Source organism: Dipodomys merriami, unplaced genomic scaffold, assembly GCF_024711535.1.
Source record: "Dipodomys merriami isolate MVZ:Mamm:240054 unplaced genomic scaffold, mDipMer1.0.p SCAF_29, whole genome shotgun sequence".
Classification (NCBI taxonomy): domain Eukaryota; kingdom Metazoa; phylum Chordata; class Mammalia; order Rodentia; family Heteromyidae; genus Dipodomys; species Dipodomys merriami.
The window spans coordinates 7,884,029-7,908,850 of NW_027204381.1; the positions used below are offsets into that span (position 1 = coordinate 7,884,029).

General features: G+C 47.3%; 1 protein-coding gene across 2 annotated transcripts in view; it reads left to right on the forward strand.

The window, feature by feature from the left end:
• Positions 1-24,822, forward strand: part of Fli1 (Fli-1 proto-oncogene, ETS transcription factor) — a 124,369-nt gene that overhangs the window by 72,870 nt on the left and 26,677 nt on the right. For both annotated transcript variants that reach the window (XM_070038315.1, XM_070038316.1), the window contains exons 3-5: positions 5,336-5,490; positions 10,528-10,731; positions 21,482-21,547. In XM_070038315.1, coding sequence (XP_069894416.1) covers positions 5,336-5,490; positions 10,528-10,731; positions 21,482-21,547 — 425 coding nt within the window. The remainder of the gene's footprint in view (positions 1-5,335; positions 5,491-10,527; positions 10,732-21,481; positions 21,548-24,822) is intronic.

Here is a 24,822-nt window from a genome sequence, read left to right on the forward strand (position 1 = left end):
ACCTGTCCCAGTGCAATCAGCTGCTTGCGGGGCCCCAACTCCTTGCTAGCTGCAAGTGCAGGTCTCAATACAAATGAGTAGCCCCCCCTCCACACTGATGGTGCGGGGAGCTGAATGGCAAGATCCCCCCCTCCCCTCCTTGCTCCCACCCTTGTTTGCATCCTGCCCTCTTCACAGGCACCAGCTGCCCCATTGAAGAGCAGCTTAGAGCAGCTTTTATGCAGGGTTCACCTGGACCCACCCTTAGCCGGAGAGCTATGGCTGGGCTGTCTAGAGGAGGCACAAAGAATGGAAAGAAGTCTGGCAGGCGATTGGGAGTGATACGGCTTCCCTTCCCCTCCCCCTCAACAGTCTGAGGAGGGCCAGCTGGGCAAGTGCAGTACGGGTGGTGTCAGGGTGGTTTGTCCCTAAGGATGCTCCTTTGTAGGTTTTAACACAGAGATCTCGGACCAAGGACAGGGGCAGATAGACAGATCATCTGCCCTGCTGGAGAGCAGATGGAGGCAGAGCTGGGGGAAGAAAATGGAGCTAGAACCTCTGTGTGCTACGTAATGATGTTCTGCCCATCAGACAGCCCAGGGGCTGCTAGCCAGACAGCTAGGAGAACCAGCCCGCCACACTCTCCCCTTCCTCCACCAGCCTTTGTCCCTGCCCCCAACCCCTACTGCCCTCCTCTCTGTTCTCCCGGATCTACAAGTTACGAGATCATGGTCAGGAAGGCTATACCAAATTTCCTTTCCTCTACGTACTGTCTTAAGAGACAGGCAAGGCGCTGCCACCTATGCCCGATGTTCATGGCCATAAACCAGAAAGGGTCTCTAGCTTGGGTGGTTCCTGAAGTTTAAATTTCTCAGTACAGCAGGAGCTCAGTGCTTAACTCAGAAATCCCCAGAGGCCCAGCTGATAGGAAAATGAATTCTTTGAAACTCCCAGTGTTCATAATGGGGAGAAGCCTGGGGGAGTAGATACCTCCTCTTTCTCTGTCCCCTGCCCATGGCCTCTTCAGGGTAAATGTGTGTCAGCTCCGCCCTCTTCCCCAGAGGCCCCCAGCCAATGAAAACTTTGCTCTCTTGGTTGCCAGCTTAATACTTTGAGCTTCTCTGGCTCTTGGATGGTTTTACAACTGATGCAGAGAGGCTACCAGACTGGTGTGTGTGTGTGTGTATACTTCCATGCACATGTGTGATGGAGGGTGGACACATGTGTAAGCATATGTTTGTTTACATGTGTGCATATAGGCCTTGTAAGGTATACAGGTAGTTGTATAGTTAAGTGATGAAGGATGTATGTATCAATGTGTGTGCAACTCTGGTATACATGAGCATACATACTTGCCTTACGTAGTGTGTAGGTGTGGACCATAGATGTATGTGTATGCGTGTGTATATCTGTGCATGTGCATACTGTGTGGTGGAGAATATGTGGTATATGTGTACATATATGGTGGAGTATGTAGGCATATTTGCGTTGTGCATGAATATTATGTTTGGATGTTTGCCTTGTGTGTGTGTGTTGTGTGGTGGAGCATGTATATTTGTACACATGTGTGAAGTATGTGTAGGTTTGCATTGTTCATGTGTCACAGAGTGTGTGCATGCACATATGTGGTGAAGTGTGTGTGCATTTTTATGGTGGCTATCATGTAGAGTGGAGGGGTTGTGTATATGTGGTGGAATGTGTGTTTTGTTTGTATTAAACATGAGTATTGTGTGGGGTATTGTGTGTGTGTGCAGTGGAATGTGTGCATGTTTGCATTGTGTATCACTTGTGGTGGAGTGTATGTCTGTGCATGTCATGGAATGTGTGTGCATGTGTGGTGGGATCCATGCACGCTTGCATGGTGTGTGTCATGTATGGTGGTGTGTGGCATGCCTACGTGGTAGGATGTGTGCACATTTTCATGTTGGGTGTCACATGGTGGGGTGTGTGTAGCTTTGCATTGAGTGCTGTGCCTGGTGTTACGTGTGCATCTTCAGTGCGATGTGTACATGTTTGCATTCTGTATCCTTGTGTGTCTATGCATATGTCATGGAATGTGCGGTCGGATGTGTGCACATTTTCATGGTGTGTGTGTGTCATGTACAGTAGGGCGTGTTGTATATGTGTGGTGGGATGTGTACACAGGTAATAATATCAGTGAACATTTGCATTGTGTTTGTGTCACATGGGATAGCGTATGTGTACATTTTTACTGTGTATAAGTTGTGTGTGTGGTGGACTGTGGGCAGTATAATAGTATGTGTGTGCACACGCACGCACGCACACACACACACACACACACGCACACATACACGTGCGGTTAGCCGCCGAGCGGGACCCAGCATGCTCGGGCCAGCTCAGCCCAGACACAGGCACCAGGGTCTGACTGGGGCTGCTTCATCTCCGGCCAAGTCCTTGAACAGCAGAAGCCAAAGGGCCGAGTGCTGGTGAAAAGCCCCGATGTGCTACTGCCTTGCCTCCGACTGCCACGGGGACATTAAACCTTCAACAATCTGGGACTCTGACGGCTGGTTCTTGGTTCTTTGCCTGGAAAAACAGTAGGCGAATAGTAAAACCTTAAATTCTAACATGTGTAAGTTATACATCTTATTTTCATTTTCAGACCATGTTCCCCTCTGTAAGACATCAGGAAAACATTACCGTCTGACTTCTAATATCTCAGTGGAGCATTTATCTCCCAGCTATGATAAGTGATCTTCAATATTTTTTTCCTTTCAGATTAAGAAACAAATTCATTTAATTTTCTCTATTGAGTGTGCTCAGGCCTCCCCCCCCCCCGCCCCCGCCCTGCCTGAGTCTCTGGGAGCCCTGGGCTGAGTGCCTGCTCTTTGGGCTGCTGACTGTTCTCCAAGCTATGGGGATGGGTGGGTCCCTTATCTGGCTTGGTTGGCTCCTTGGGTCTCGCAGTGGTCCAGTCCTGCCCACTGCAGAGTGGCAGAGGGCAGCGGTGAGGCTTCTGGAAGTTCCTGAGGAATGACTGCGGAGCTGGAGGGCTGTGCTCTGAACCTTATCTGACCTCCCTGGTCTGAAGAAGGCCTGGGTTGGAGCTCTTGAGAGAACTGGCCGTCTCCCAGGCTGCAGAAAGGGATGTTTCCTGCTTGGGGTAATGGCAGCTGCAACCCCATTTGGCCTTCTGGGGTCTCCTTCCATCCTGCTGCTGGAAGGGCTGGGTGGGAAATGGACAGGCCAGGATGACACCTCCCTTGAGCCCAGTGGGAGGTCCATGACTGCACTGGGCAGGGGATATATGGAGCTGGACACCTGGTGGCCAGTGGAGGGCATGTCAGGCCTGCTGTCCAGCCAGTTGCTCAGCAACCAACCCTACAATATTCTAGGTGCAGCCGGATGCCTGTGCCTTATGCTTGTAATCCAAGCCACTCAAGAGGCTGAGATCTGAAGATCACAGTTCATAGCCAGCTCCGGCAGGAAAGTCTGTGAGACTTTTTATCTTTAACTACTCAGAAAAGGCTGGAAGTGGTACTATGGCTCAAGTGGTAGAACGTGCTAGTAAGAACCAGCCAAAAAATGTGTGTGTGTGTGTGTGTGTGTGTGTGTGTGTGTGTGTGTGTGTGTGTGTGTGTGTGTGTACATCTTAGGTGCTTGATGTGGTGCGTTGTTTGAGACTAAGTGAGGTGATTGGGTTTTTCCCTGGTGCATCTCTGTATTGCTACCTCTGTGAATTTGTGCAAGAGGTGCAAAATGCTACAGCAACCACAACTTCTGTATCAGGTTGAAGTCCTTACATTCTGGTTCTCTATGCAGGACCCCATTCTTTTTTTTTTTTTTTTTTGGTCAGTCCTGGGGCTTGAACTCTGGACCTGGGCCCTGTCCTTGAGCTCTTCAGCTCAAGGCAAGCTCTCTACCACTTCAGCCACTGCGCCATTTCTGCTTTTCTGATAGCTAATTGGAGATAAGAGTTGCCCGGCTTTTCCTGCCCCAGCTGGCTTTGAACCGCGAGCTTCCGATCTCAGCCTCCTGAGTAGCTAAGATTACAGGCATGAGCCCCCGGTGCTCAGCTAGGACCCTTTCTTTTGCATGTGGGTTTTTGATGAATCTTCCCTCCACCTTCAGTAGACTCATTTTCTTTCCCCATAAACACCAGATCGTAGCCCTTCGTGGGGTCTAATGGGCAGTATACCAAACAGTGTGTGACAAATGTGTGACAGTGAAGTGCTGTAATAGAAAGAGCTCAGTGAGAGAGTACCTGCCAGTCCCTTCCTCTCTAAGTCAGTTTGCAGGGCACATTATTGATATGAGGGAGTTTGGAACAGTGCAGGCAGCAGAGGTGGAGACAGCAACTTAGGGAAGGGGACCACATCTAGGCCCTGGGGACCCTAGAGAAAGCAGAGATGGCCTGGTGGACCTGTGCACTCTCCTCTAGGAAAGTCGAGCTAATAGGTCTGAGCAAGCAAAGACTTTGAGGACTCAGAGTGGATCCACGCAGACAGGGGCCCCCTCTCCTTGGAGTGAAGTGGGGGCTGTGATCCCACCAGATGCCAGAGAAGACGAGATTCACCCAAAGGACTAGAAAAGAGGGGCCCACAGGCTGACAGGAGGCGACTGTTTTCTGGGCCCCACTTCTAGCTTTCTTACAAAGGGAAGTCCATTCTCTTTTCCCACCACCTCTTTCCCCGTGCCTGGCAAGCAGGTAAATAAGACTCCGAATGGCCTCAGGCAGCCCTCCTAGCTGCGCTCCAGGTTGGAAGTTTATACCAACTGGCCAACAGCTAAAAGGCCTTTCCTCAGTTTCCCCTATCATCTTACTCTTACATTCAAATATACATTGCATCCACTCTCCCTCTCCCTGCCTTTTCATTCTTGGAGGGGTAAAGAAGGGAAAACCCAGCCCCTAGATGGTCGCAATACCATCTCAAGAAATAACAGGACAGAGGGCAGCGCCCATGACAAACTAAGGATCAGCCAGTATAACAAGTGCTCTAACCAAGGCAGACACAAAGTGCCCTGGGGCTGTGGAGAAGGTGTGTCCAGGAGCAGGGACTAGCCAGGGACTGGGAAATATAAATGGCCTGTCACTCCAGGCTAAAACTGTAAGCTGCAGTCAGGCAGGGAGGGCTGTGACACTATCCAGAGAAAGTTCACTAAGCAGCTGCCATATACTTTTAAGTCCTGTAATTACAGGATTGGGCTGGGATTTGTCGCAAGCTGTGGTAGCCACATAGAGGGTGGCGACAGAGGCTCACCATCATCATTGTCACCGTCCTCAGGATGCCAGGTGGAGCTAGAGGTATCTCAATGCCCGCCCTAGCCCTCTGAGGTAGGGGTGAGCTGTCCCTCTTGTGCTGACTGCTTTGGGTTTTGTCTCCTCTCACTCTAGGGAGTCTCCGGTGGACTGCAGTGTTAGCAAATGCAGCAAGCTCGTGGGCGGAGGCGAATCCAACCCCATGAACTACAACAGCTACATTGACGAGAAGAACGGTCCCCCTCCTCCCAACATGACCACCAATGAACGGAGAGTCATTGTGCCCGCAGGTACTTTAGGATCGAGGCTGCCTGGCTGCCACTCCCATCCTTGTTCTTTGGGGGTTGTAATGGAAGGGTAGCCCTACCCCGGAGAGCATCAACACTCTACTGGGAGACAGATGCTGGGAGCTTATGCCCATAATCCTATGCTACTCAGAAGGCTGAGATCTGAGGATTGCAGTTCAAAGTCATCTCTAGATAACCAGAAGTGTCATTGGGGTAGTGCACTAGCCTTGAGCTCAGGAACAGTGCCCAGGCCCTGAGTTCAAGACTCATAACCACCACCACCAACACAACACTCCACTGGGTACGCTAAATCTCCATGGAAGCTCAGTACTGCAAAAGTAACGTCTCTACTTGACTCTCTAGCTGCCATCCAAGGGAAAGTTCCTGAGAACCACAAGAACCCTGTAAATTCCTGAAGTTCCACTCTTAGATCCCTCTATCAACTCTAGGTGATTCGTTTGTGGCCCCTAGGATAAGGTGTGTACAGGGACCGGAGGCAAGTCATCTTAACCCGGAAGGAGTTCCATGAGCTGAGATCCGGCCTTCCCTGCTTACCAATGCCTGCCCTTCCTTGGGCAAAGTACTTCCTGGCATCTGCTCGCTTCCACCTTTCCAAAATTACAGCCAGCTCTTTCAGTTTGAAAATAGAAATAACTATATTTAACAAATGGAACGCCTCCACATATGTGCCACAAGTTATGTCATTATGTAAAAATAGCCTCTTTTTATTCCCCCCCTGTAGGTATTGGAGCTGTTGGTTTTACAGAAAATAAAACCATTATTCAATCCTTCTGTCCACTGGCTGGACACCATGTCCGCCAGCATGGGCACACTCAGCTGCCTGGCTACAAAAGGAGTTTGACAACAACCACGTGTAGAATAGGTGCCAGGGAGAAGGAACACATATGTCCAAATCTTACACCAAGTGAATTACAAGGCAGGGACTAAACTCTGCTTACTAAAATAACCTGACCAAAGAGGCTAACTTCTTCCCTTCTCAGGAGGAGAAATGCAGTTGTATCTGAAGACAGAGGAGGCATTTCTTTGAAGGAGTCAGAAGGAATTTGTTTGTTGGTCTAATTCGAAATACTAGTTTTAGTGATAGACATCTCTTTCGTAAATCTTGGTGTGTGTGTGTGTGTGTGTGTGTGTGTGTATGTATCTCATTATGTCCAGAGAGAGGCAGGAGCAAGGGCTCATGGGAGTCGCCTGGCATGTTTCATGACATAAAAATGCTCAAGTTCCTTCTTCTATAAGGAAGAAGAGTTTTGTTTTGTTTTGTTTTTTAGGGTGTGTGCCAGTGGCTCATGCCTATAAGTCCTAGCTACTCAGGAGGCTGAGATGTGAGAAAAAGAAGAATCTGTGACACTTTCCAATTAAACCCCCAAAAGTTGGAAGTGGAGTTGTAATTCAACTAGTAGAATATTAGCCTTGAGTGAAAAAAGCTAAGGGACAGAGTCTAGGCCCTGCATTCAAGTCCCAGTGCAGATGTGCATGCACGTGCATGCGCGTGTGTGCACGCACACACACACACACACACACACACACACACAGAGTAGTTTGGTGAGCCTCTCCAGGTGCCATGTGTAAACTGTGTTTTGAGAGAATCCTCTCTCTCTTCATAGGTGACACTAAAGCATGCTGGGAAATTGTCTATATTTCTCAAGGCCAGGCCAAGCCTTGGCTTATTTGCTCCCAAACTCTACCAGAGCTATTAGCCCAAGAAAGAACTCCTGAGAGACTGATGCAACTAGAGGATCAGAGATTGTTCCTGAACCAGGGTGCTGGCACCATCTCATTTGGGTGGTGGCTTGGAGAGGGCTTATGGAAAACAGGCAATAGGGACCAAACTGCATGGTTGATCCTCTGACCCTTAAACGGCACTGAAATGCCTTCAAAGGGAATCTCAAGACGTCGGCTTCAGCCGCCAGCCCCATTAACCATAGCAGTAATCGTGCAAACAGCGTTAATTCCTATCAAGCTGTTTTCAAAGTGCCTTGTGGAATGAATGCATGAGCTATGATTTGTTCCATTATTTTACCACTGGCTGGATCTTGAAATGCTCTACTCAGACATTTGGCTTCCTCCAGGTCAGCCTCCTGGACATGAGGGAAAGTCTCCTTGGGGCAAGTCCACAAATCAAGGCAATAAAACATTAGTGGAACAAGCGATTGAATTTATGATGGGCTTTTAAGACAAGTATAAACGAGGGTCCCACTTAATCACTAGCTTCACATTCAGATGGGAAGAAACTAGGGCTAAATCATCCAGGAAATACATTTGGAAGAGCTTAGCATGGTCCAGAGTGGAAGATTTATAATTCATTGTGCTGTAGAGGGAGAGAAATAATATTGTGATAGAGCCCAAAAGCAAGGGAGGAAATAATAAAATAAATAAAAATACAGGGTCTAATATGGATTCGGAGGCTTAGAATACCAAAGAGTGACATATTTGGAAATGTGAAGGATGAGCAACTATGCTACATGATCCAATTCCCTCCAAGACATTTTTCTTTAAAAGCTAAAGGGTAAACCTATTTCCATTTACTAATGGGAATTAGTTTGCTTCGGGAAAATGAAGGGGTAACACAAAGCAAGAAATGTATGCAAAGGAGGCAAATACACACTTGCACGATGAGCTTTCAAGGAGCTGGCCTTCTGACACCAGGCTTCTTAATTTACAGGTGCGTTAAGGCAGGATAAGAGAGAGGACAGGATGGGAGGCAGGTCAGGGACCTGCTTTTCAGCAGACTCCCATAGGAACCATGGCTCCAGATCTCAGCAGTAGTGAATCTCCAGGCAAGTGACTTAAATTTCCAAAGCTCCCCACTCCATCTGTAAAATGGAGATGGCAAACCCATTTTGCAGGGGTTTCTTGATAAGAAAAAATAAAGGGATGCCAGGCACTGTTCATGCCTGTAATCCTAGCTACTCAGGAGGCTGAGATAGAAGGATCACAGTTAAAAGCCATCTCAGGCATTTAACTCCCAAAAAGCCAGAAGGGGAGGTATGGCTCCAGTGGTCGAGTGCTTACTTTGAGGGAAAAAGCTAAGCAAGAGCACAAGATCGCAAGGTCAAGCCCCAATACTGGCACAACACACACACACACACACACACACACACACACACACACAGAACAGAAAAGAAAAGAAAGAAAAAAGGAAAAGAGGGGACATATGGAAGAGCTGATACATGGTAGGACATGATCGCACAATCTAGGTCATTGATCATTCCAGGATTCTAGATTCTTCCACAGCAGTCGATGACCTGTGGCGCCCCCCCCTCCCGCCCCAGCTCCTTCTCAGCCTCTCAAGAGTGCCTCATAGAATTCCTTTTCTTCTGCCATCTGCCTCAACTCTAGCACAAATACAACCAGGCATGGCAAGAGCTTCCCCTGATACACATAAACACCCAACAAGCGTGGTGGGAGTGGACCCGAATGAAGTTTCTGGTAACGTACGTGCCTACGGCTGTCCCATTTCAAGGTGTGAATCTGACCACAGACCCACCTTCCCCCTCACCAGCACTCAGGATCATTCAAACCTGGCTCTCACTTAGCCAAGAGTCTTCTTAGACTCTCAGTGAGACGATGCATTGGTTGAAGATGAACGGAGCTCTTCCTGGAAGAGGCATACTAAATAAAATAGATTTAGCGGGTGGTGGAGACTATTTGTTGCCTACCAAAAAGAAACAAAAACTCTCCTCCAGTAAGCCTTCCGTGAGTTTCCCAACACACACAACTCTCTCTTCTAGCCATTGACTTCTTGACCTTCTACCACAAAACCTATTGCTTACTGCCTTGTTGCTTAGATTTTCCTGGGGATAGTAGATATTTCATGGGGGTGAAACCCATATGGCAGTCTTTTATGAGGAACTACTGTCGGCCAAGTGAAGACCTGGGTCTCAGGCTGAAGAAACTTTTTACTCCTTCCTATCAACCCCTGTCCCCCTGGGGTGAGAAAGATGGGCCAGAATTTGTGAGGAGGAGGAGGAGGGAGAAAGAAAGGGAGGTAGGCAGAAATGGCCCTGGATCTTAAATATTCATGTTCGTTCTCAACTAAGAAGTTTTCTGTCCTTGACACCCTTTCTCATCTTTAAGTATTTAAATATCCTCATAATGTTTTGGGGGATGATCTGGTAAAAATTTCAGCACAGCTGTCCCCAAGAGGAGAGAACCTGGATCGGATTTATATCACACATGAATACCACCGAGCTAATTGCACAGATGGGAGGGATGGCAGGGGAGTCGGTATATGTACACTTCCTTCTCTCCAGCCATCCTGGCATCTGTGTTCTTTCTCCCTTTCCGATTTGGTTTTTGTTCATATGTACTAATTGCACAAAATAATGGGCTTCACGATGACGTTTTTCTAAATGTATGTACCCTATATCGTACTTGGATCATCCTTGCACCCTCCCTCCCCTCCCCCCGGTATTCTTTCTTGAAATCATTAATGTTCTTCAATACAGATGTTCCCATCCCCACACCCCCTTTTCCAGAGAGACACTGGTCTCTGGGTCAGTGTTTATTTTCATTCTGATGCCACTGTTTCTCAGGCAAAGGTTTCTATTGCCCTCCAAAAACTTGAAAGAGGGTCCTGTCAGGATACCAGTTGGGGAGGCTCAGAACCTTCCAGAGTGCTAAGTGGTTCAGGCAGCACCAGATGCAATGAAACCAGATGGGGTGTTCTAGGGTACCATCTGGGAAGGAGTTGGGAGAAGGGAGAGACAGAGACAGAGAGAAACAGACAAAAAGAGACAGTAAAACAGTTAGAAGCTGAGACAGAGACACTGGGAGAGACAAAGAAACAGACACCAACGAGATAGGGAGAGAGATGGAGGGATAGAGAGCCAAAGTGAAAGAAATGGGGGGGGGGGGACAGAAGAGGGGGAGAAGGGAAGGAGGAATGGAAAAGAGGGAAGGAGAAGAGAAGACAGAGTTGGACGTAGGGAGGGAGAAAGGGCCAGAGGGAGTGGAGAGGAAAAGGAGAACCAAGGCTGCTTCCAGCGTCCTTGCTAACGGGCCTCCTCCCCTCTGCAGACCCCACGCTGTGGACGCAGGAGCACGTGCGCCAGTGGCTGGAGTGGGCCATCAAGGAATACGGCTTGATGGAGATTGACACGTCCTTCTTCCAGAACATGGACGGCAAGGAACTCTGCAAAATGAACAAGGAGGATTTCCTGCGAGCCACCTCCCTCTACAACACCGAAGTGCTGTTGTCACACCTCAGTTACCTCAGGGAAAGTAAGTCCAGCTCCAGCTTGCCCTTCCACCCAGGGAAGGAAGGGGGCGCTGTGGGTCACGCCCATGGGGCACAGGATGAGGGGGTCACCTCCTGGGTCACCTGGGTTTCTGTAGACTGCACAGACAAGAGGCAAGGAAGCAAACTGGAAAACCAAGAAGAAGAAGGAAGCTAGGATCTCTGTTTTTAGGGCACCCAAGGCTAGTCGTACTGTCCCCATAAGGACCCCTTTCTAGAAACTACTTCTCTGCCTGGGATTTGGTAGGGTGGGTGCTGTTCTGGCTGGAGTTTTTCTGAAGACCGGATTTCAAGTTCCTACAGGTTCATAGGCTTAGGATTAAAAGTTCTGCACGTCAAAGCCGGGCACTGGTGGCTCACTCCTGGCCTGTCATCCTAGCTACTCAGGAGGCTGTGATCTGAGGATCACAATTTGAACCCAGCCCTGGCAGGAAAGTCCTTGAGACTCTTATTTCTAATAAACTATTCCCAAAAAGCCAGAAGTGGTGCTGTGGCTCAAGTGGTAGAGTGCTTGCCTTGAGTAAAAGAAGTTCAGAGACAGCGCCCAGGTCCTGAGTTCAAGCCCCAGGACTGGGAAAGAAAAAACAAAACTTCTGCAAGTCAGTGTCTTAACTTCTTATCCTGATGTTATACGGGAGTCCCAACTCTGAACCCCGTAAGCCTGCTTCTTGCACACTTACTCACCAGGGAGCGAAGTCCATGCAATGGGTTTAGGAACAAATACAAGTTTTCTCTGGAAAACAAAAGTAGGTTTAAGGAAGATTATGAGATTATGAGGCTTGGCTAGCATGAACCCCCACCCCTGTTTTGTTTTTGTTTTTGTTTCCAGTACCAGAGCTTGAACTCAGGGCCTTATACTCTTGCTCTACCTCCTTCCCACCCCCTGCTCACAGGTAATGCTCTACCACTTTGAGCTATGCCTCCAGTCCAGCATTTTCCTGCTTTATTAAAGTTAGAGTCCCTTGAACTTTTCTGCTTATACTAGCTTCAAACCATGATCCTCCACATCTCAGCTTCCCAAGTAGCTAGGATTATAGGCAACAGCCACAGGCCACAGCTCTGCTTCCTCATTTGATATGAATTGCATTTGAGATAGAGTGGTCACTGTATCTTGATTTTTGACCAGAAATCCAGGCCAGGTAGCAAGTATTCAAGGGCCTCCAAAGATGGATGAAAGCCACAGGAAGATGGACATGGTCAATTCCCTGTGAAAATACCTTTACAGATGACCAGAGCTATATCCAGCAGGCTCAGAATAAGGTTATCAGGATGTTAAGCTTTGGCAAGTTGTTTGATAGGTTTTCATTGGTGTTGTTGGTTTGTCAGTCATGGAGCTTGAACTCAGGATCTGGACGCTGTCCCTGAGCTTTGTGTTTCTCAAGACTCTACTAGTTTGAGCCACAGTGCCACTTCCAGTTTTCTGGTGGTTAATTGGAGATAAAGAGTCTCACAGACTTTTTTGCTGGGGCTAACTTTGAACTGTAATCCTCAGCACTCAAGTCTCCCGAGTAGTTAGAATTACAGGTGTGAGCCACCAATGCCTGGCTGAGGTGTTTGATGATTTTAAGCCCCTTTCTCAAAGCTGCCATGGTAGACACAGTAGGGGGCTACTTTGCCTGGTCCTGTGAGCTCTGGGTTCCTTACCTCCCCCTGGCTCAGTGAGGTTTTTGTTCTGCAGCGTGCTCTGCATGGGGCAGGGGCAACACATACCACGCTTGCTGGGAAAGTGGAAAGTTAAGAAAAATGCCTTCAGAAGTTTCCACCCATGCCTCTGGGCTATCTGGCCATTTTCGAGGCGTCTGGTGACCGGTGGGAGAGTATATGCGAGCACCAAAGCGATGACCTCATGTCTGAGTCTTGCTGCAATATGAGGTCAGCCCCAGAAACAACAATTTCAGAAAAGGGACCATTTTCCACCTAGCTTATGCTGAGCCTCGGTGATTAGCATTTTCTAATGATCTCGAGTTCTCAGCCTGTATGTGTTGGTAGGATGGAAAAAAGCCAAGGATCTTTTAACAGAGTCTTGCCCAAACCAAACCAAAGGAAAAACCAGGGAGTGAGGAGCAGCGAGGTGGGCACAGAGAGTAGATAAAAGAAACAGAGCTGGATAAGCCTTTTCTGCCTCCCCTCGCTTCTTCATGGCTGAGGGACCCTGGCCCCATTTTATCTTTCCTGGGAGAAGGGACTTCAGATGCATAGGTGAATTCTGAATGGCAAAAGGGCCCAATACTTGGGGGCTTCATGCTACATGCCCTTGTGAGAAACCTGCTCCAATTCTGCACCCTAGTTCTCTGACTAGCCCATAAACAATCCACGTCCCATTGGTACTTCTTGTCAGCAAAGAACCTGAACCACAGGTGTTGAAGTCAGACAAACACCTCTTGCTCTGGAGGCCCGGGAATCCGAGGTAGCTCATCAACCTCTAGATCTTCTGCTGGACAAGGGCAGGTTTCAGGGAGGGAAGTGGTGAGCAGGTGGTAAAGAGGAGGAGGAGGAGGAGGAGGAAGATGACAAGGAGGATCAGAGTTTGGTATTTGGGGGTATAATATAGCAAGAAAAAAAAGTGTGGGTTGTTTCTTTCCTCTTAGGAACACATGTAGATATCAAGGAAGATGCCTCAAAGTAGCCAAAATATGAAAGTTCCAGAAAGGTAATTATTAGTGAGGCCAACTGCCAGAGTTATGTCTGCAAAGGCTTTTGAAAATGCAGGAGAGAACCAGACTGGATGGCTCACATCTGTAATCCTAGCTGCTTGAGAGGAGAAGATTTGGAGGAATGAAGTTTAAGGTCATCTTGGGCAAAAAAGTTAGTGGCATACCCATCTCAACCAATTAAAAGCTGGGTGTAGTGGAACGTACCTGTCAGCTATGCAGGAAGAATAAGTATGAAGATCATAGTCCAACTCAGCCTGGGCATAAATGCGAGCCCTTATTTTAAAAATAAGTTATTTTAAAAATAACTACAGTATAAAGGGCTAAAGTCAGGAGTGGTAGAATGCTTGAGTAGCAAGTGTAATGTCCTGAGTTCACACCTAAAATAGTTGTATGAGGTCTGAAATTTAAAAACAAAAACACTTGCCCCAACTTAGCACTGTAGTAGTCTTTTAAGGAATGTTAGACTTGAAAGAACCCACAGGGAAGAACTTTCTAATGTGCGAGTGTGTGTGTGTGTGTGTGTGTGTGTGTGTGTGTGTGTGTGTGTGTGTGTGTGTGTGTGTGTGTGTGTGTGTGTGTGTGTGTGCTAGGCTTAGGGCTTGAACTCAGGGCCTGGGCACTGTCCCTGAGCTTTTACTTATTCAAGGCTAGCACACTACTACTGGAGCTACGGGTAGTTAATTGGAGCTAAGAGTCCCTATTGACTTTTCTGCCCCAGCTGGCTTCGAACTGCAATTCTTCAATCTCAGTCTCCTAAGTAGGTGTGAGCCACCAGCATTTAATCAGTTGATTTGTGCTTTGGTCATGAGACCCTCAGGACAGATCTCCATCTGTAGGGCTGTAGGATGAAAGACATTCCATCCCATCCATGGATTCTACTAGGCCAGAAATGTAAAATTAGTGATGTATCTATAAATTTGTCTTTCTAGGCTTTTGTAGAAAAAGGGACACCTTAGAGGATAAGTTCTATTTATACTTTCACCCAAAGCCATTAACTTGTCTGGTTGTCTGGGAGGAGGGGATTATAATTTTAAGTTTAATAGGCCAAATTAAAAAAAAACTAATGTATCTTCCAAAATAAGAGAGAAATTGCAATGTCTTGAATCACTCTATGTACTCTGCTGAAAATATGCCAGAGTGTATCTGATCTTCATGGAGATGTGGGCTCCTCACCAAAATTTCAAGTAGGCGAAGAGGCTGGGACTGGTCAGGGTGCCCCCAGTCCTTGGGGTCACACTGAAATTGGCTCAGGTGGCCAGCACCTGCCCAGGTGTCATAAATGAAGTTTACATTGATGGGGCGCCCCCTTGTGGACACCATGTACATAACTCTAGAGTCCCCATTTCAAAGCCAAAGCCACTGAGGCCTGGTCTACTCCAGGAAATCAATTGAAAAGCATCCAACCTCAGCAAAAACACCTGCCCTGAGCTCTGAGCAGCCCACCTCTGCAGTGCCAAACCTGCAGCCTGGACCTAGCTTTAGAATGCTGAAGTCTTCTGCATTGAGGGTCAGACCACTTTCTCCACAGTATTGCTGTTTTTATTTGTACCCAGAGATAAATGTTTTTCAAAGACTTTTCTGTGGCCTTCTGGAATGAGGCAGATTAAACCAAACATCCCCTCACCCCACCCTTTTCTTGCCCACAGCACCCCATCCTCTGGGCCTGATTGGCAGCCCCACTAGAGACTCTCCCAGATACACCCGCTGAGCACAGAAGAGGTCCAGGGAAAGGAAATGGGGCCCCTGGCAGGCAGACTTGCCAAGATCTGGACCTCTGGGGAGGCAGGCTGCCCGTCCCCACCTGGCAGTTCAGCCTTGGGGCCACTGGGGGGAGTTCAGGGTTGTGTGAGAACTTGAAAGTTCCTGGGCAGAAGGAGCAGTCAGTAGAAGAGGTATTTTGATTTCATTTCATTTCATTTTACAAATGAATTGGGGTTGTGCATCTGTCTGGCCTAGAAAACATCATAAGAAAGTACATTCTCAAACGGGTGGGGTGACATTTGCCAACTAGAGAATGAAATATTTAGTGTGATAGGAAGATCACCGAAAAGGTATCCATCTTGATCCTTGTTTTTTAATTTCATACTAATGGAAAACACATTGTGCGACCTGTGGGCTTTCCACCTGCATCCTCAGATGGTGATAGGCCTAGCAACAAGCCAGGGTGGTGTATTGTCCCTTCCAGGCATCCGTCTGCTCTGGAAAGGAGAGTAGGATTACAGCAGTACAAAAGACAGGGTGGGCTGGACTCCATCATTTGTCAGCCAAGTCTGATCAGCCCTCTGCCCTCCTCCAGCCTCCCATGTGCGCTCTGGAAGAGCAGTGTCTGCCACGCAGAGAAAGGACAAGTCAATAGGCTGTCTGTGGAGGGGCCCGCTAGACTGTATGGTAACAGAGTCTAAGGCCCAGACAAAGGCTTTGGCATTAGGAGCCTCACAGGCCTGCTCCAGGTGTCCCAGATGAAAAGCATGTTAGGCAGATGGTTCTCGGGAGAACCCCAGAAATCCCCGGGTTCTGCCTCGTCCACGCACAGCTTCCCTGCATTCTCATCTTCTACGTCACAGATATGGGAGACTCAAAGGGAAAATTATTCTTTTCTTATGCATTTCTCTTGAAAAAGATCATTCCAGACTAAGCATTGGTGACTCACATCTGTAATCCTGGCTACTCAGGAGGCTGAGATCTGAGGATTGTGGTTCAAAGCCAGCCTGGGCAGAAAAGTCTGTCTGTGACACTTTTATGTCCAATTAACCAGCAAAAAGGCCAAAAGTGGGGGCTGGGAAGGTGGCTCAGTGGTAGAGCGCTTGCCTTGCATGCCTGAGGCCCTGGGTTCAATTCCTCAGCACCACATAAGCAAAAAGAAAAAAAGCCGGAAGTGGTGCTGTGGCTCAAGTGGTAGAGCGCTGCCTTGAGCTGAAGAGCTGAGGGACAGCGCCCAGGCCCAGAGTTCAGGCCCCACGACCGGGAAAAAAAAAAAAAAAAGGCCAAAGTGGAAGTTTAATAGAGCTCTAGCCTGAAGCCCTGAATTCAAATCTCAATACTGGCACAGAAAGATTGGGGATAGGAGGGAGGGAGAGAGAGAAGGACAGGGAGAGAGAGGGAAGGAAGGAAGGAAGGAAGGAAGGAAGGAAGGAAGGAAGAAAGGAAGGAAGGAAGGAAAGAAGGAAGGAAAGAAGGAAGAAAGGATCATTCCAAAAGGCCATTCCAATCTCACAATACCTACTTCCTGCTTTCTAGAGCAAAATGTGCCCAAATCAAAATATAGACATATATGCATGCTTATAGATCCACATATACATTCATGCATAGACAACCAAGTAGACCGGTGTTTTAATTGAATGAAGTATAATATATAGAGAATGGTAAACAGCACAATACACAACTGGGAAATCATCACAAAACATATCCACTCAATTATGTAAGCAACCCCTGCCATCAAGGAGAAGAGAAACTTGTACCTTCTCTCCTTCACCCCCACTGCTCCTTCCCAACCTCCCTCAACCCTGTCAGCCAGCCCCAGAGATGAGTTTTGCCCATTGTTTTGCTTTAGCCTGGAGGCCCTGAGGGCTGCTGGCCTGACAGGTTTTGTGGGGAAACCAGGGTGAGGTCCTGTTTCCTGCACCTTCTGGCTGTGTGATCTTAGGTAAATGACTCAACTTCTCTGTGTAGTGGTCTCATGTACTGCACAGAGGACAGTGCACTAGCTTTCGTGGCCTGTGAAGGACAGAGTGAAGGAGCAGACAGGGTGTCTGGCACACTGGGTATGGGCCGGAAGAAGTGCTTCCCTTCCTCCCCGCTCTCGCCCATTGCCAGGTGAGTTCAGAAGCAGGTCAGGCCAGACAGATCCTCAGGAAAGAAAAAGAAATCCAAAGCCACCCTGGAAAAGGAAGCCAGACTCCAGGATGGGCTTTCTTATGGCAGAGCAAGTTCCCCTAAGAAAACTGCGCTGAAGCTGTGTGTAAGTGGCTCAAGTCTGTAATCCTCGCTTCTTGGGAGGTAGAAATCTGAAGTTGTAGGCCAGACCTAGGCAAAACAGAAAGAAGTTTGAGAGACTCCATCTTGACCAATGGCTGAGCATGAGTTTTCATACCTGTCATCCCATTGACATGGGAAAGCCCAGGCACAAAGCAAGACCCAGTCTCACATAATAATAAACAGAAAAGCGCTGGTGAGTACTTGCCTCGCCAGTGTGAGGCCCTGAGTTCAAATTCCAGTACTACTGAAAAAAAAGAAGAAGAAAAGGGGGAAGGGAAGAGAAAGGAAGGAATGAATGAAGGAAGGAAGGAAGGAAGACAGAAAGAAAGGAAGGCCGGAAGAAAAGAAATAGGAAAAACAGAAAGAAAGAAGGAAGGAAAGAAGAAAAACAGAAAGAAGGAAGGAAGGAAAGAAATAAGAAAGACGGAAGGAAGGAAGGAAGGAAGGAAAAAAGGAAAGAAGGAAGGAAGGAAAGAAACAAAGACGGAAGGAAGGAAGGAAGGAAGGAAGGAAGGAAGGAAGGAATACAAAGACGGAAGGAAGGAAGGAAGGAAGGAAGGAAGGAAGGAAGGAAGGAAGGAAGGAAGGAAGGAAGGAAGGAAAAAAGGAAAGAAGGAAGGAAGGAAGGAATACAAAGAAAAGAAGGAGGAGAGAGAGACAGAGAAAGAGAGAGAGAGAGAGGGAAGAGAGAGGAAGGAATTTGCTTTGCCACCCTCTACAGCCCAAGGACCAGGCAAAATAAAAGTCAGAGGGAGAAGGAAATGTGGGTCCCCAGAGAGAGAGGCCAGTGGCCCCCAGCCAGCCCCCTCTCAGGGGAGGCTGCTTCTCCTTCCCAAAGTGAAACCTGAACCAAAAACAGTCTTGGGGCAAAATTGCTTTCCTAGGTTACCATGAAATATGTATTTCATGCAAGCTTTGGGGAGGTCAAGGACCCTTCCCTTGGCTTTCTGGGAGTTTCCTGTGGCTTCACGTGTACCCACAGACCGACTTTCACCATGGGGAAATTTGATACATGTGGTTTTTCTGAGCTTCGTGCTCAAGGCTAACTTTGCACTAATGACTTGGGCTTTTGCTCCGCAGAGACCATCATTTTTCTTCATTTGCTTGGGCAGCGGGTTCCAGCCTGAGGGAGAGAATGCCAGAGACAGAGGCGCACATTCTCCATCTTACCTTGTTAGGGGTGTTTGCCTTCCCTTGGAACGTTCCATTCCATTTCCTAACTAGCTTCCAGTCACGAAGGGTTATTTCTTCTTGTCGCAGAACCCATCTGTAGCTCTTCTTCCAGAAGAGGAGATGAATGCTTGGCAAGCTCTTCGACACAAGGACTTTTTCCTGGGTTATTGTCTGTCCCTGTAGGAGAAAGAGTAGAAAAAGACATGAGGATTACAGCTAGCAACTCTTGATCATCATTTACATGGTTCCATCATTATTACTGTTTTGTGCTATTGACGAATTCATTTGTTGGTGCTGGTACTGGAACTTGAACTCAGCGTCTTGCTCTCTGGCTTGGCTTCCCTGCTCAAGGCTAGCGCTCTACTGCTAGAGCTACACTTCCCACATCTAGCTTTTTCCTGGCTAATTGAAGATAGGAGTCTCATAGACTTTTCTGCTAGGACTGGCTTTGAACTCCTATTCTCAGATCTCCGCCTCTTGAGGATTGTAGACCATGAATCATTCCCAACCTTATTCTGATTTTTAAAAACCAAAAACAAAGCTTAAGTTTCACAGCAATTACGTTAAGTTAAAGCTTCTATGAGCCCGTTACGTGTAAGGCTCAGAGAAATGAAGGAAGTGGATGGATGTTCACGAAGATGTACGCTCACTAAGCTGGTCAGTGGTAAGAGGCAGATCTAATTTTACACCCTCGTTTGCATAATAACCTACATTCGGCTGAAGTTGTAAAATGAACTTCAGGATCATCATTTGGTCATGGATATTCCATTCTTTCCTTAAGAACGGAAATCGTCAAACAGAACTGGTTGGGGCTACTGCATTCAGTTGACGGTGTCATATCTACAGTGTTATCCATACTCGAGAACTTCAGCGTGGAGCAGTCTCTGCGTGGCCGCTGCCCCTCCTGGTTTTCATCTGGGAATTGTTTCAGAACCTTCTAGAAGGGGCAGTCACCCAAGCCAGAGTCATCTATCCCCGGAAGTTGGAGACTGTATCCTCTGGCCTGGTGTGGGCACATTTTTCTCTGCAGCCTACAACCAAATACCCACAGCTGGGTGAGGCAGACACAGTTCAGCCCTCTGTGCCTGCAGACTAAGAATAAGCGTGGCTGACAGCCCATTTCCAGCCTGGCACCCCGTCAGACCCTTGGCCCCAGGCCCTATGAAAAAAGGAGTTGTTTAGAAAGTCTTTCTTAGCCTCCAACACATCTGTTGAGCTCATGGTAGCCTTATAAAAAGCAAATTCCAGTCCTCGTTTTTGATGGCTCTTTAAATTTTTTCCTCAGGAGAATTATGAGGAGAATCCTAAAAATGCCTACACGTGACACAGTTGGACTCTTTGAGTTCACTTTAAAAGAGAGAACCAATCTAGTGGTGAGGAGGAAGGACCATGCGATGTTTTGACATGCAACAAGACCCAAATGGCCCTCCCTTCAAAAGGGGGAAACTGAGGCCTGTTTGAGTGACGATGTAAAGATTGCGTCTCCACTCTGGGGTGACAGAAATGTCAGCACTTAACTCCTTGTGCTGAGTTGTCTTCTCTTAGAAACAAAGTAAGAGTAAAAATTAAAACCCCATTTCAAGAGCCATCATCCCTGCTCCTCCCCGCTCCCAACACCTCTTCACCAAGAACAGGGCCAAGCACCTGGCTTCATCAGTAACAGTACCCAAATGTATGCAGTGAACGCAAAGGCTCGGTGGTACTTATTTCTTCCCCAAGGTATGGCAGACCACAAAGTATGGGACAAATCTAACCATGGAAAAAGCACAACAGAAGCTAAACAGACACTGTGTTCACTTGATAAAGTCTAAAACATTTACTAATGGGTCTTTAGAGGAGAAAATGTACCAACCCCTGATCTACTTCAATCCCTTCATTATTCTAATGAAGAAATCAATGTAACATTACTTAGCCAATCATCAATCAATGAGTTAGTAAAAGGTCTAGGCGCTGGTGGCTCACACTTGTAATCCTAGTTACTCAGGAGGCGGAAATCTGGGAATCGTGGTTCAAAGCCAGCATAGGCAGGAAAATCTGTGAGACTCTTATATCTACTAAACTACCAAAAAAAAATCCCAAAGTGATGTTGTGGCTCAAGTGGTAGTGAGCCAGCCTTGAGCAAAAGAAGCTCAGGGTCAACACCAGGCTCAGAGTTCAAGCCCTAGGACGAGTACAAAAAAATGAAGAACCAGGACACCTGTGCCTATTCATTCTCCATCTGGTTTATTCTGTGGCACAATGCCTAAACTCTGCAGGGTATAAACATGGCTCTTCAGGAGGGGACAGACTTGCCTCCCCATACATGTCTTGTTCTAGCTTATTCGGCCCTAACTCCCAAAGTTACCAAAGTCCTAGGTGGTTGATTCCAAGCAAATAGGTCTCATTAGCTTTTTCCTCTCCTTTCCCTTCAGGAGTACTCTTTCCTTCTTATCCTCTTTTCTCTTCCCCTCCCCATTCTCTTCTGATGCCACCTCCTAGTTTGGATGAAAGAGAAATGTTTTAGTTCTGACCTGTATTAGTCAGCTTTCCATGACTATAACAAACAACTGAGACAATCAACTTAGTAGGAGCAAAGGTTGATTTTGGTTCACAGTAGCAGGGATTGATTGGCTTCCTTACTGTTGGCCCATGGCAGTATAGCATAGCGGGGCCTCCCTTGGTGAGCCACCATTTCCTTCATGAATAAAACAACAACAGTAACAAAAACAAAACAGGAAAGAGGAAGAGCTGGGGGAGGGATATCCCACAATCCCCTCTGAGTGCACCACTTCCAATGACCAGAAGACTTACCAGAGGACTACCTCTTAAAGTTCCCACCACCTCTCCATAGTACCATGCTTGGGACCAAGCTTTTCAAAACACGTTGCCTTTGGGGCAACGTTCTGGATCCAAACTATATCATTCACTTTTGCCTTTTATCTTTGCCTTACAGGTTCACTGCTGGCCTATAACACAACCTCCCACACCGACCAGTCCTCACGACTAAGTGTCAAAGAAGGTAAGTCTGCTCTCTCGTGGGCTCGGAACTTAGCTTGTACCAAGCATGACACAGCTCCATTTGCTTAGCCTGGGGTGGGAAACTTGGCATCTGTAGACCAATCCCCTTGTTTGGGTCCATTTTGAGTTTCTAGCATCCAAGAAAAGAAACCAAAGAATTTCACTCTTGTGTCACTAGTTACAAAACTACAGCATCAGGAGGCTTTGCAATGTCCTGTAGTAATCTTATAAATAGAACTTGAAGCTTTCTTTCAGGAGAGAAAATGAATTATTGCACTTTGCCTGAGCAGAAATGGCCTACTTTCTGAGCCTGAAGTGAGAGGATTCTCAAGGAGGTGATCAAATGTACAGTTGAGGGTTTTAGCATGCCTACCTTTTAACAAATGTCAACCATGTCCATTTCATTTGTAAGGAGGTAATTTAAGGATATGGTCTGGTCTAGTTTTGTCTGCTTTGGTTTGGTTGGGTTTGATTTGATTTGGTTTGGTTTGGTTCAGAGAGAAAGAAAACAGTATCAGAAAATGATTCGTGTAGATGAATCTAACACACATCCTGTTAGTGTTTCTCAGCGTCTTTATTTCGGAAGCAATTTTGTAAGGATTGATCCAGATACTGTGAAAGGTTTTAGACATTTAAACAAGTGAATGATTCCTGTGATCTGGTTCATAGAGGAAAACAATGTGACACCATTGTTAGAAATCGGAGAAGTGGGAAAAATTCTTAGGGGAAAAAGGAAATTCCACAGAGAAGGGATTTCTGAGTGGAGGCTCAGGAGCAGAGGGGAGTTTCCCCCACCCTCTCCTTCCCTCTCTTTCTTCTCTACATCACACCTCTCACCTTGGATGAGAGCCCAATTTTCACTGTGGGCATGCGCTGTGTGTGCTGCCTAATAATTCAGAGAGACATAACTCTTCTAAGGGAGGAGAACATTTCATCCAAAATCCTCATAGGATGTAGAGGTTATAGAGATATCAAAGGTCCAGGTCATAGCGTCATTCACACAGGACTTGTATTTCTTGTTAACAATTCATAAGCCAGGCACCAGTGGCTCATGCCTGTAATCCTAGTGACTCAGGAGGCTAAGATCTGAGGGTCCAGGTTTGAAGCCAGCATGGGCAATAAAGTCCATGAGACTCTTATCTCCAATTAACCACTAGAATACCAGAAGTGGTGCTGTGGCTTAAAGTGTTAGAGAGCTAGTCATTAGCCAAAGAGCTCAGGGACATCATCTAGGTGCTGAGTTCAAGCCCCATAACTAACAAAAAAAAATTGTAATTGAGCTCACACCTGTAATCCTACTCAGGAGGCTGAGATCTGAGGATCACAATTCCAAGCCAGCCTGGGCAGGAAAGTCCGTGAGACTCTTATCTCCAATTAACTACCAGAAAACCAGAAATGGCGCTGTGGCTCAAGTTGTAGAATGCTCACCTTGAGCTGAAGAGCTGGGGGACAGCGCTCAGGCCCAGAGTTCAAGCCCCATGACAGACCAAAATAAAAATTATAATTGGACAAATAAAGAGATATAATATAATATAATGATTCTGCTTTTAGATGACGGACTGTGTTTCTCCTTAGATGATTGACTGTCTTTCCCCTTTGCTTCCTTCGCTCCTGCCTCATCTGGGTGGGCCAATCTATTTTCCACTGCTGCTTTTTCTTTCCAAGTCAAATGTATTGACGTCTCTATGGAAACTGAAGAGGGATTGATTTAGTCTTCATTCTGAGCCACTTTGTTTTTTCTTGCTGACTTATTTTAACATCATGTGAGGAATGCCTGTACAATGAAGCCACGCCACCCCTGAACCAGTTCCCTGTTCAAGTACAGGGGCTGAAGGGAATCAGTGAGAGTCAAGCCAGCCAAGGCTCTGGAGCGCTTTCTTGGCTCTTGAAGAGATGACCAGGAGCCACAGCATGAGAGTGAGATCTCAACAGCCAGCGGCCTCTGCTTTGCTTTATTCTATATATTCAGCTTTGTTTCACTTGCAGGTTTGGAAGGAAGCAAGAGAGAGAAAAAGGCAACCAACCATGGAAGGAGTAGAAGGAAGGAAGAAGGGGTAGAAGGAAGGAAGAAGGAAGTGAGGAAGGGTAAAAGGGTAGAGAGAGGAAAGGAGAAAAGGAGGAGAAAGGGAGGAAGGGAGAAAGGAAAGAAAAAGAAAGGAGGGAGGGAAAGAGAAGGAGGGAGGGAGGAAGGAAAGAAGGAAGGGAAGGAGGAAGGGAGGGAGAGAGGAAGGAAAAGAGAAAGGAAAGAAAAGGAAGAGAAGAAGAGAGGAAGGAAGAGAAGAAAGAATAAAAGGAGAGAGGGAGAGAGGAAGGAAGGAATGGAGGGAGAGAAGGAGGGAGGAAGGAAGGGAAGGAAGAAGGGAGAGATGCTGGAAGGGGAGGGAAGAGGGTAAAGTCTCTGAATGGCTGTGTTAGGATTCAACACTGCAGACTACAACCTTCTGTCAACAACCGTTGGGGCTCTGGTGCTGGCAGAGCCAGTGGGAGATTTTCTAGCATTGGCCTTAAAACATGTCTAACCTTGTTTTAGTTTAAGAACCAAACCCACTGGGCTAAGTTGAAATGTGTTGGCCTAACCATCTCCTTCCTCTCCAGGACCTCAGGCCTCAGCTCTCAGCCCTGTCCTCCACCTTCCAGGCTGGCTCTGCTTTGTGGGTGGGGGAGGGAGCTTTTGTGTCAGGAGACTACATTCGCCATGCTGGGGCTCATTCAGGGGCAGCTCTTTCTGGTTGGGTAGCAACCTTCTTCTGACGTGAATTAACCACAGTATCTAGACAGACGCGCGCACGGCCAGAGCCCCATTCAGGTGGTGCCTGGCATTTATCTCCCAGCATCAGGGCCCTGGCCTCTAGAGATGATTAAGTCTGAGATTTGCAGGTGCATCTTTTGTCCCCAGGAACGCTGTGCACTTGAGCTGGCGTCTCCCTCTAGGGAGGTGGGCTGAGGCTGAATGACCCACTGTGCCAAAACATAAAGTGCATTAGCAAGACAAAGCTAAACAGCCTGTCCTCACCTCCTCCCTCTCTCCCACTTCTCCATCTCTCATCTTCTCTAATAGCTATCTTTATTTCTTTAATATTAAATGGACAAAAAGAAAGAGAAGACATCACCATGCAACCTTGGTTACCTCTTCTTTGAATAAGATGCACTAGTGACCTCGAAGTCAGAGCTGAGCTCCAGAGCTCTGTGTGTGTGTGTGTGCGTGAGAGAGAGAGAGAGAGAGAGAGAGAGAGAGAGAGAGAGAGAGAGAGAGAGAGAGAGAGAGAGACATAAGCA